Source organism: Zingiber officinale, chromosome 7B (genome assembly GCF_018446385.1).
Source record: "Zingiber officinale cultivar Zhangliang chromosome 7B, Zo_v1.1, whole genome shotgun sequence".
NCBI lineage: Eukaryota > Viridiplantae > Streptophyta > Magnoliopsida > Zingiberales > Zingiberaceae > Zingiber > Zingiber officinale.
In genome coordinates, this window is record NC_055999.1 from 119,280,638 (window position 1) to 119,292,258 (window position 11,621).

General features: G+C 41.5%; 1 protein-coding gene across 2 annotated transcripts; it reads left to right on the forward strand.

Moving 5' to 3' along the window:
* The first annotated feature begins 7,390 nt into the window (after positions 1–7,390).
* LOC122007272 (glutamate receptor 3.4-like) lies at positions 7,391–11,619 on the forward strand. Of its 2 annotated transcripts, XM_042563105.1 has the most exons (7): positions 7,391–7,486; positions 7,571–7,859; positions 7,933–9,233; positions 9,324–9,601; positions 10,006–10,037; positions 10,122–10,528; positions 10,911–11,619. In XM_042563105.1, exons 2-7 carry the CDS (start codon positions 7,580–7,582, stop codon positions 11,367–11,369), a joined length of 2,757 nt encoding a protein of 918 aa, XP_042419039.1. In that variant the 5' UTR covers positions 7,391–7,486; positions 7,571–7,579; the 3' UTR covers positions 11,370–11,619. The 2 variants fall into 2 exon arrangements, with proteins under 2 accessions (XP_042419039.1, XP_042419040.1); XM_042563106.1 differs by lacking the exon at positions 10,911–11,619 and having other exon boundaries at positions 7,483–7,859; positions 10,122–10,304; positions 10,394–10,528.
* The last annotated feature ends 2 nt before the right edge of the window (positions 11,620–11,621 follow it).

Below are 11,621 nucleotides of genomic sequence, written 5' to 3' on the forward strand. Positions count from 1 at the left end.
GGGCCAGCAAATACTCACAGATCGGAATCGGCAGAGCTGGGTAGAGGCAGCTCGATCTACAGGCTTACGGTCGAGGGCCAGCAAATACTCACAGATCGGAATCGGCAGAGCTTGGTAGAGGCAGCTCGATCTACAGGCCTGCAATTAGAAGGCCCGGAAGTGCAAGTCACAAATCACAGATCGGAAGCGGCAGAGCTGTGTAAAGACAGCCTGATCTACAGGCTTATGGTCAAGCGCCAGGAAATACAGGGTATAGAGTACAGACCGTGATCGACAGGGCTGTTCAGGGTTAGCCCGACTGACAAGTAACGCTTAGAGGCGGGATCTGGTCGAGGGGTGTGAGGTAGATGCAGACCGCGATAAATAGGATGAGCTAAGCTGTGCAGGAGTCGGAGGATCACAATTGTCCGTCAAGGGTAATCATTACATACCAGTGAGATGTGCGAAGGCGGAGGTTTCTAAACGAAAAGATGCCCTCATGACCAATAGTAGCCTGACAGATGTCCTTCGCTACAAGACAAAACCCATGTGTAAAGGCGGAGGTTTCTAAACAAGAAGATGCCTTCACGACCAATAGCAGCACGACAGGTGTCCGGGATATACGACAAAGCCCAGCGTCTAACGTTTTCGGAGAGGGTTGCAGGTTCTGGAAGCGAGGCGGGTGCATAAAAAGGAGGGGATTCCTCGTACGCGGGTACGCTTTCTGGTCACTTTTCCACAACTTTTCATTTTCAGTCATTTTTTTTCAGCTCTCTGATTTTTCTGGGGAAAAAGGACCTGACTTGAGCGTCGGAGGGCCTGATCCGGGGACTTTTTCCCTGGGTTCTGGTCTCTAACGTGAGGAGGGAGATCGTCTGAGTGTGTGCAGGATCCTGCAGCATCGTCAGCCGCCCGTGGGAGCCGAATCACCCACGACTTTCTGTCAACAACCAGGCCATCGCGACCAGCCTTCGTCCGACTCAGCTTTCGGACAGGATCAGGTACGATATACCGTACCGACCCAGGCCTAATTGGATGAATTCCGGCAGCATGTCGGAGTAGTGCTCCCACCCTCCTCCTATTCTCTAGCATCTTGTGTGAGTTATCACCTCCGCGTTGACAGGTGGACCAGCACCTTTCGGGGCTGACGACCACCAGGGTTCTCCACCTTCCGTATCACCCCGTTCTTGAACTCCCACACTTCCGACATCACCCAGGATGAAGAAGAGAGTACCAACTAGCTAGCGCCAGGAGGTGTTTAAGTTTGTTACCTATATATATAGGTGTGCTCAAGGGAGGGAGCTAACGTAACGAGCCTAAGGTCTGACCCCACGAGGATAACAGCATGCACGCTAGAAGCGTTAATTAGAAAGGTGAGCGGAGCAGAGGAGAAGAGGCTGTCGACGAGAGCCGAATCTTTAGCGTTTCGTGATTTATCCTTGCGGATACCCTCTAACTAGCTTTCCCTACGGCTGGAAAAAAATATCGAAATATCGAAATACCGAAAAATCATATTGAAAAAATACCGTATATATTGAAATTTTCGGTATACCGAAAAATTCGGTACGGTATGATACCGTACCGAATTTGTCGGTAACGGTAACAATTTAAAATATTTCGGTATACCGAAATACCGAGTAACTCTAGATTAAATGATTAATTTAGATTTCCCTAAAGCCTAAATCAAACCCTAAACGACTAAATTCTTCCCCAAACCACATTCTCTCCTTGCGCAGCCGACGCACACGTTGCGACTCGCGATTCTCTCCTTGCACAATCGACCCTCACATTGCGATTCTTCTCCTTGGCTCCTTGCACAGCCGACGCTCACGTCACGTCGTGATTATCTACTTGCGCAGCCAACGCTCACACCGCGTTTCTTGAATGATTTATTTTGTATTGACGAATAGTGATCACTGCCCTTCATTACAAGAGAATGATTTTTTATATATTATATGTAATATATATAACTTTGGCATGACGGTATTTTATCGATACCGTATCGACATTTCGATATACCGAAATGTCGTTACAGTATCGGTATGATTTCTTAGAATATTGATTTTTTCGGTATGATATACGGTATTCGATTTTGGGTACAGTATACCATAGCAACCCAGGCCTAATGCTACGTGAGGTTTTAGGGTTAAAACTCAATGCATTTGAGTATATCTTTTCTATATCTTGGTCACTTGCACTAATGACTAGTAGTTATCCATGATTTATCTCCTCAATGTTGGCCTAGGGACGGATTGACGAGGACGCGGGAACGAGTGAATTACCTTTTGCTACGTATTGTTAAAGATATAGTCCTTGCGATGCTAGAAAACAAGTTATTGCTTTATAGCACCTTAAATTGCTCTATCATTCATGGAGTTCTTAATTTGGAAGATGCATAAAAAATGACAAATAAGTTAAAAATTGTATTCTTCATCTGAATTTTTCTAGTGCAAATCTATCATAAATTTGATGAACTCGAATGATTTTCTTGCTTATGAATATATATGCAGGTTGGGGTTGCCGAGATGAAAGTAGCAGTTGAAAGAACAAGTAGGCTATAGCTGCCTTTTGGACATTCAATTTTTAAGGATTCTTGATTTTTTTTTGGACAAGTTATTTATATATAATTTTCTTTGATGTTTCATCGAGCTCATGGAGTCTGGTTGAGATTGAGGTGAGGGAATCCGACATTAACCGAGCTGAGAGAGTTTAACCTGTTTTGGGTCCCCTTTCACCAAAGCCGAGCTTCTTTCTCCTTGACTTATAACTTAACTTGATTTCTGACCGGTCTGAACATCAAGCATGGTTCTCAGTATTCACTCTGCAATTCCTAAACATGCATAAAAAAATTCTTTGTCCTAGGTCGAATTAGAAGTGAAAATCCGATGATAATTGTTGTGGTTGAAGGATGCTCACATATCTTTATAATGGTGTAATATTATCTATTTTAAGACTAGGTTCTCATGATTTTATTCTTGGTCTCTCTCCAAAAGACCTCATGTCAATGGAGATATCTACGTCCTTTTAGACTCATAATCTTTAGTAAATCTTTTTAATATGAGACTTTGATTGAATCTTAATAATCCTTTCGTCTAGGTTCTCATAACTTTGCTCTTAGACTCTCTTCAAAAGACCTCATGTCAACGGAAATATTTATATCCTTTTAAACTCATAATTTTACCAAATCTTCAATGTGGACTTTGATTGAATCCTAACAATCTTCCCCTCAAACGAAATACCATAATTACTCTCATGGTCCGGACTACAGCTAGCATCTTGTCACTCTTGACTTGCTTCGGGCCTCTCCCGAACATCCGGTCACCCCGACCTACTTCGGGTCTTCCCTCAACTTCGTTCAAGGCCACCCCACACATTGCATCTGATCTGAATCATGGCTCTGATACCATTTGTTGTGATCGAAGGATGTTCACATATCTCCACAATGACATGATATTGTCTATTTTGGGCCTAGACCCTCATGGCTTTGCTTTTGGACTCTCTTCAAAAGATCTCATATCAATGAAGATATTTTACATCCTATTAAACTCATGATCTTTACTAAATCTTTTCAATGTGAGACTTTGATTAAAATCGTAATAAAATTCTATTATATAAAATCATAATAAAATTATGTTATATATAAAATCGTAACAGAATTTTATTACGAAAAATATTAACAGATTTTTCTTTCATAACATCTCTCGCATTAACATTTATCCAAATATGAATCTTTCATAACATCTCTCGCATTAACATTTATCCAAATATGAATCACCCATCAACAATAATGATCAACTATGTGACAAAAAGATGAAATCGCTCACCCCCAGCGCCCCCGTCACATCCGACCCTAGACCATCATGAGAGAGGTAAATTACGACAGCCGAGAGGACAAGTGGTGGTGCAATAATGATCAATCATGGTGGCAAAAAAAACGAATACGCTCACCCCAGCGCCCCCGTCAATCCGTCCCAGGGCCAACACGGAGGAACAATAATGATCAACCATGACAGTACGGGTGATCGTCTAACTTGTGTGTGCTTGCTTGTTTACTCTTCAGGCGAGATTCTTGTTGGCAATTAAGCTGCACCCATCAGCAATATACAATTCTGCCCACGAGATCGTTCCAGGCAGCAATATCATATTCACTGACGATGTTAACCTTCAAGTTTTCTGCGAGCATATCCAGAGATTGGCAGTTCAGTCGCGAGGAGATAGCTCATGCATCCATCAGTCTTACTCTATTAATTACTCAACCACTCTAGTTTGCGAGGATGGAAGCACCCCTCCTATCCGATTAACTCGGGAAGCACAAATGACTCTCGACACAATGACATAGCCAGGGCTGGACTTTACCAGGCTCTAGCCCAGTATAACGTAGTAGTCGAATAATTTTTAGGCTTATTTATTGAGACCGAATCCAGTAACCCATTAATTTTTAGGCTTCCATCTCAGTGAAACCCAGCAACCCATTAATTTTTAGGCTTCCATACCAGTGAAACCCAGTAACCCAATAATTTTTAGCTTATATATTCAGTTCAAATCTAGCTGTCTAGTAATTTTTAGACTTATATATTCAGCTCAAATTCAAAAAGAGTTTTCTTTTGTTTGTCGTTCAACGCATCGAGAAGTAGCAAATCATAGAAAACACAGTGATAGAACAACAATAGCCCAGGACAGTTGAAGATCCTGACTACACCATTGTCGTAAATTTTTTATACCCTCTAAGCACCTCAAACTATCAATTCATGGTACTTCTTGTTTACGTAGGTTTCTTCTCAGACTTGCGGACATCTCGCTTTATTTATTACAAAAAGCACCTCGAACTATCAACTTTTGTTTTTAAGCACGCGATAATTATGACAAAACATTTAAATGCAAGCAGTCTTTGACATGAATTCATGGTTTGCAGATGATAAGAATTGAAAAGCACAAATTTTTATTCAAAAAATAATTTGATCAATTCAATTGAAGTAAATCTTGATGTTCTTTAGGTTATTAAGTGTTCTTGCAAAATAATGATTTTCAACATCAAGAATTAGAATTCGATTCTATTTTTTTTGTTATTCAATTCCTTGTGCTATGAGAATCCTCAAAGTCAAAAGAAACAAAAAATACGATTATAAAAAAAGTATGTCCGGCATGTTTTGTACTATAAATATATATAATCTTTAAAATCTTTATTCTAAAGTAAAAAAGTTATTCTAAATCTTTAAAATCATTAAAATTTTGAAAATTTTTGTATAATTGTTCTATTAGTTTGGGTTTTTTTTATTTCACCTCTAACATAAAACAATCTATTTGAATCTCCATTTAGCTTCATCTAAACTTCATTCAATCACATAAAAAAGAACGGGCATCTTTATTTCATAAACAAAAACAATAAGCATCACTGTGATCACATCATCCAAATCAAATTGTGAAACTTTTTCAAAATGTTTTTCTATTTGATTTGATTTTTTAAAAAAAAAATAGCATGGAGTTGAAATTGAAACACGCAAATCTTCTCTTGTCCATTAAACATGCATCATTTAGCAAAATGGTGATCGCTTTCTTGTCTAATCCAATGGCATGCTATTCTTCTCCTTCTCCTCTTTTACACCCATTAAAGGAGAATATATACTTGAAAATAACTATAAATTCCCCATCAAGTCTAAATATTCTCTAGTTTTGTTTCACACTTCTCACATGTTTAGACGAGCACAACCGCATTGTGGAGTTAAAGATGGTTTTCAAAGCTAGCCTCTATCGGCGGTGATGCGGTGATTAGGAGGGATTTCACTTTGCTGTCACGGTGGAGGTCAAAGTCAAGATGATCATTGAGTGAACAATGTTGGCCAATTAGGCGAGGCATATTCCGACCAAGGATTAAACATCGACCCACCACCTTCAACATAAGGAGTAATCAAACCGGTACTCAAGGGACGCGCAGAAGCCGAGTCAAGCGACTCCTCCGCTCGACCTAGCAGCAGACTCGACATTAGACGTGCACGCGGACAGTGAACTACTCGTCGAGCGGCTATCCCGCTCGGTCCCACAGTGGACGACACTTGGACAGTGAACTTTCAGCCGAGCGGCTATCCCACTCGGCGTGACAGTAGACAGCGCAGGGATAGCAAAATTTCAGCCGAGCGGTCATTCCGCTCGGCCGAGCAATAGACACATCAGGATATCTTTTGACATCCTTTTGGGAGCTAATGCCGCTGACAAGCGGCATGGTCACACAGAAGATCGTACGGCGGAAGCTTCCACTATCACTTCAGAGATATGCTCGGTCCGTTAAGGTGCTGTGTCAGGGATACTTTATTGACACATCTTTTCAGGGAAAGCTTTGAGATGTGTGCTCACCTTGGAAAACGTGAACGCGCACTTCCGAGGCTCTATATAAAGGGGAGTCCAAGCATTAACAGAGGTATGCTTTACACGCGATTTTTACTGTTACGCTACAGCTCTCATTGCTTCTTCTCGTTTCTTCTTGCTTCGTCAGAGACTGACTTGAACGTCAGAGGGTCATCACCGGGACCCCTTCCCTGGCTCGGCACTGACGCTACTTGTGTTGCAAGCGAGAGCGAAGTCCACACCACATGAGATCAGTAGGAGCGCCACATCCCCAACATCCATCTCATCAACTTTCGGACAGGATCAGACGGTCCTAACTAGTCAAGACTTGATATTTAGCTTGGTACGAGCAAACTAAGAATGTGGAACTCAACTAGCAACAATATGATTATGGTCGACAAGTGAACACTAAAGAACCAACAATCGCGCAAAAGAATATTGAGCCTTCAATACAAAGGTGGTAAAATAGACAAGTATACACAAACATGTATCGAATTGTAGAATTTTCTTTTATGCCTTTTCCCAAAATCCTCCTCTAGGTACAACAAAAGAATACCATCAGTATCACTTCCAAAGTCACCATCGTATATGTGGATCTCTATCGCCTAATGTTCATCAGTAGCGATAAATTGACCTCAGTTCATCAAATCAACCACCTTCTACAACAAAACATTCAAATGAATGCTCATTAAACTGTTTCAGTAAAATTTCCACAAAACCTTTTCTGTCAAAGACTTGCACTGGTTCGTTCAAGTTGGACTCCATCAAGCCCATTCTCGCATGAGTTTTCCTTCATAAGCGAACCAATTCTGATCTCTAATTTATCCCAATAACACTAACAACAAAAACAGAGTGTCATAGTGTCGCCCATAATTTGATTAAATAGTGCTCAGAGTCCAATCCAATCCAAATTATGTGGTTGACAGACTTCTCTCCAACTTAATGCAATCCACACAACCAAACACTTGTGTGTTGTCCAATTAATTGACATAACAAAGAAAAACAATCTTCTTCTTGAAGCTCAGACTACTTCTTTCCTTCTTTGCCAAGCTTATAAAGGTGATTCTGATTCTCTGATGCAGTGCAGCATATAACAGAGCAAGCAGGCATTGAATTCTTTACTTCAGACTTTGGTCTCACAACATTAACTCTCTCCCAATCAAACCAGGTTTCATGGCCTCTAATAAAGTTCTCTTTTTTTTTTTCTATCGTTACCGATCATACCTAACTATTTGCATTGAACTTTGTGCAGCAAGGAAGTATGGGCTTGGCTCCCCCACTACTGGTTGCTTGGTTCTACTTCATGCTTGGGTTAAATGGAACAATGGCACAGACTGCTGCTGCTGCTGCTGATTCCAAGCCAAGTGAGGTCAACATTGGTGCTCTGTTCACTTTCAATTCCATCATTGGAAGAGCTGCAATGCCTGCAATTGAGCAAGCTGTGGCGGATGTCAATAGGGACTCAACAATCCTTGCAGGGATCACACTCAATGTCATCAAACAAGATACTAATTGCAGTGGCTTTGTCGGCACAGTGGAAGGTAAACTAATGATGAATAGCTGTGTTTGTGAGCTTCACAATTGATGTTCTTATTCAATTGAATCCCCTTGCAGCCTTGCAACTGATGGAGAAGAATGTGATCGCGGTTGTTGGGCCGCAGTCCTCTGGCATCGGCCATGTCATCTCCCATGTTGTCAATGAGCTCCACGTCCCGTTGGTGTCGTTTGCCGCCACCGACCCAACCCTCTCCCCCCTGGAGTACCCATACTTCATCCGTGCCACCCACAGCGATGCCTTCCAGATGAACGCCGTTGCTGACCTTGTTGAACACTTCGGGTGGCGTGAGGTGACGGCCATCTTTTTCGATGATGACTATGGCCGCGGCGGCATCACTGCCCTCGGCGATGCGCTTGCCAAAAAGCGATCCAAGATCGGGTACAAGGCTAGCTTCCCGCCACACGCGGACTCCACTATGATCAACAACCTCCTGGTCCAGGTCAACCTGATGGAGTCTCGGGTCTATGTGGTCCATGTCAACCCAGACTCTGGTTTAAACGTGTTCTCCCTTGCGAAGGACCTTGGCATGATGGCCGCTGGCTATGTATGGATTGCTACAGATTGGCTTTCTTCGAAATTGGACTCAATTAGTGGCGTTGATTCCAGCACACTGAGCCTTGTCGAAGGAGTCATCATGCTCCGGCAGCACACAATACAACCTGATCCAAGGAAGAGATTTCTTATCAGTTATGGTCGATATGCTTATGACTCAATCTGGTTAACAGCTCGAGCCATCGATCAATTTCTGAATTCAGGCGGAACAATCAATTTTACAGATGACCGTAACTTGCACGATGAGAAGGGAAGCACTCTTCGCCTTTCGACACTCAAAGTCTTCACCGGCGGCGAGCAGTTGCTTCGGCAGCTACTGGTCACCAACTTTACCGGCTTGACCGGTCGGATCGAGTTTGATTCGGACCGCAACTTGGTTGAGCCAGCTTATGACATCCTTAATGTAGGAGGAACAGGGTCACAGCTGATCGGGTATTGGTCAAACTACTCTAGGCTATCAGTTGTTGCTCCTGAGATTCTGTACAAGCAGCAACAGAATTTCTCCAATGATGGCACACAGAAACTCTATGCTGTGGTGTGGCCCGGCCAGATCACAACGCAGCCCCGTGGGTGGGTGTTCCCCAACAATGGCAAGCCTTTGAGAATTGGTGTGCCCAACAAAGTTAGCTTCAAAGAGTTCATTACCAACAATTCAGACCCTGACAATCTAAGTGGGTTCTGCATTGATGTATTTAATGCTGCGATTAAACAGCTGCCGTACCCGGTTCCATGCAAGTTCATCCTGATAGGAGATGGTTCCAAGAATCCAAACTATGACGAGATTGTCAGAATGGTTGCTAGAAATGTGAGAGTTTTTTTAAAGTTTTGAATCTTGTAACTCCCCTTTTGTTTTGCTCCATCAGTGGCATGGTTTCTGATCACTCTCTATTTTTAGGAACTTGATGCCGTGGTGGGGGATATGGCCATTGTGAGGAACAGGACAAGACTTGTGGATTTCACACAGCCATATGCTGAATCAGGACTTGTAATAGTCACCCGGGTTAGGGAGGAGAGCTCGAGTGCTTGGGCTTTCATGAAGCCATTCACAGCTGAAATGTGGTGTGTCACGGGAGCTTTCTTCTTGGTTGTAGGGGCTGTTGTTTGGATTCTTGAACATCGACTCAACCCTGAGTTCCGAGGGAAACCTAGAAGACAGATAGCAACAATGTTCTGGTAAGTGTCATTAATTTGCACAAGAATCAACACATCTAATGCAACAATACTAGTTCAAAAAATTGACACATCTAGTGATACACTATCTGTTTGAGCTATTTATATACAACTTTTTAGCTAGTTGAAGGTCATCTCTCATAAGTTCATCACATAGGAGTTCAACTATTGTTAATGTTTTTATATTGCTATTCAATATCTCTGCTATTCAATATCTGTGCTGACTGACCATGTATATGATAAAATTTATCAGCTACTCAGTAAAAGAACTTTCGAAAGATCTGACATAGAGCACAGTCCACTTGTAAAAAGCATGTTTCATTGTTTCATACAAAGTTCTGTTAGCTATTTCTTTAAGGTAATTGCATGGTATATGAGACAACTCATACTGACCTGTACACTTGCAGGTTTAGCTTTTCAACAATGTTTTTTGCCCACAGTAAGTGATCTTTCCATTTGATAGCACACAATTGATTCGTCCATCTTTGAGATTTAGTTCATTTTATGTCTGGAAATTGTTCAGGAGAGAACACAGTTAGTACGCTGGGCCGCTTTGTGCTGATAGTGTGGATGTTTGTAGTCCTGATCATCACTTCAAGCTACACAGCAAGCTTGACATCCATCCTGACTGTTCAACAGCTTTCATCAGGGATCACAGGGCTTGATAGCTTGCTCGCGACCTCTGAACCTATCGGCTACCAGGAAGGTAAGTTTTCAAGAAACTATATGATAGAAGATCTCAATATTGCTGAGTCCAGGCTTGTACCTTTGAACTCCCCCGAACAATATGCTAAGGCACTCGAGCTTGGACCAAAGGGTGGAGGTGTTGCAGCCATAGTCGATGAGGTTCTATACATTGACGTGTTCTTGTCCACCTACTGCCAGTTCAGGATAGTGGGCCAAGAATTCACAAAAAATGGATGGGGATTTGTAAGTTCCTCGATTGAATAATGCATGCATTGCTACCTTTAGCATCAAAATAAATCATTCATAGAAATTTCTTATTCATCAGTACCTAAAGCACAAGTTTCTAGAGTTCACATTAATCCAATGACAAAATACATCTCATAAGAACTTTTGACAATTCAAAGACCAGGATGCTTCTTTAATGAGGAGAACAAATAGTATTAGCAAATAATGAAACTATACAAATCTTATATTTTAGACACTTTTTGAATGTAACTCAATTTCCAGTCCTATTTTTCTTTTCTTTTCTTCTAGAAAATAGCATCTCAATTCCATTGACTTTTCTATCTGCTGATATAATTTGTGTTGTCAATTTTAATACGGTAACACACTTCCTGCTTCATAGGCTTTCCAAAGAGACTCTCCTCTTGCAGTTGATATGTCTACCGCAATTCTATCATTGTCTGAAGATGGTGAACTCCAGAAAATCCATGATAAATGGTTATCGCATGGTGGATGTGCTTATGGAGGTTCTGACATAGAAGCGAACCGTCTAAGTCTCAGTAGTTTCTGGGGTCTCTTCCTAATATGTGGTACTGTTTGTGGTCTTGCCCTTGTTCTATTCTGCATAAAATTGTGCTACCAGTATGCCAGGTACAGAAGCACAGAAGTTGAAATTATCAAAGAAGAGACAAGTGCAACAAACCATCGAAATCTCGGCAGGTTAAAGAGCTTTAAGCATTTGATTCAGTTTGCCGATATGAAGGAAGAAGAGCTTGAGTTAACGATCAAGAAGAATCTGAGTGACAAACAACTTAAAGGTTCATTTCCTTCAGATGGTGGCCATTCATTATCACCTGCATAAAAGCCAGCAATCCAATCAAGCATTCTTAAGCTTTCTATTTGTAGTAGCCAATTGTTCAACAAAAGCAATATTCTTAGAGAAGAATAAGCTATCTGCAAAAGGAAATTCAAGCATTCACAGAATGTGAGCGCTCTATGTTCAGCAATCTCTCATGTTTTGGGGGGGAAAGTATGTGTTATATAAACAAAATGCGATCAATATTTCCTGTCAAAATAATGAAATGTAAGTGATACTAAAGATTTCTGCCCAATT

Coding starts and splice junctions, on each gene's coding strand:
- LOC122007272 (XM_042563105.1), top strand. CDS start 7,580: ATGGGCTTGGCTCCCCCACTACTGGTTGCTTGGTTCTACTTCATGCTT. Junction 9,234..9,323: donor TCAGAATGGTTGCTAGAAAT/GTGAGAGTTTTT, acceptor CTCTATTTTTAG/GAACTTGATGCCGTGGTGGG. Junction 10,529..10,910: donor CAAAAAATGGATGGGGATTT/GTAAGTTCCTCG, acceptor CCTGCTTCATAG/GCTTTCCAAAGAGACTCTCC.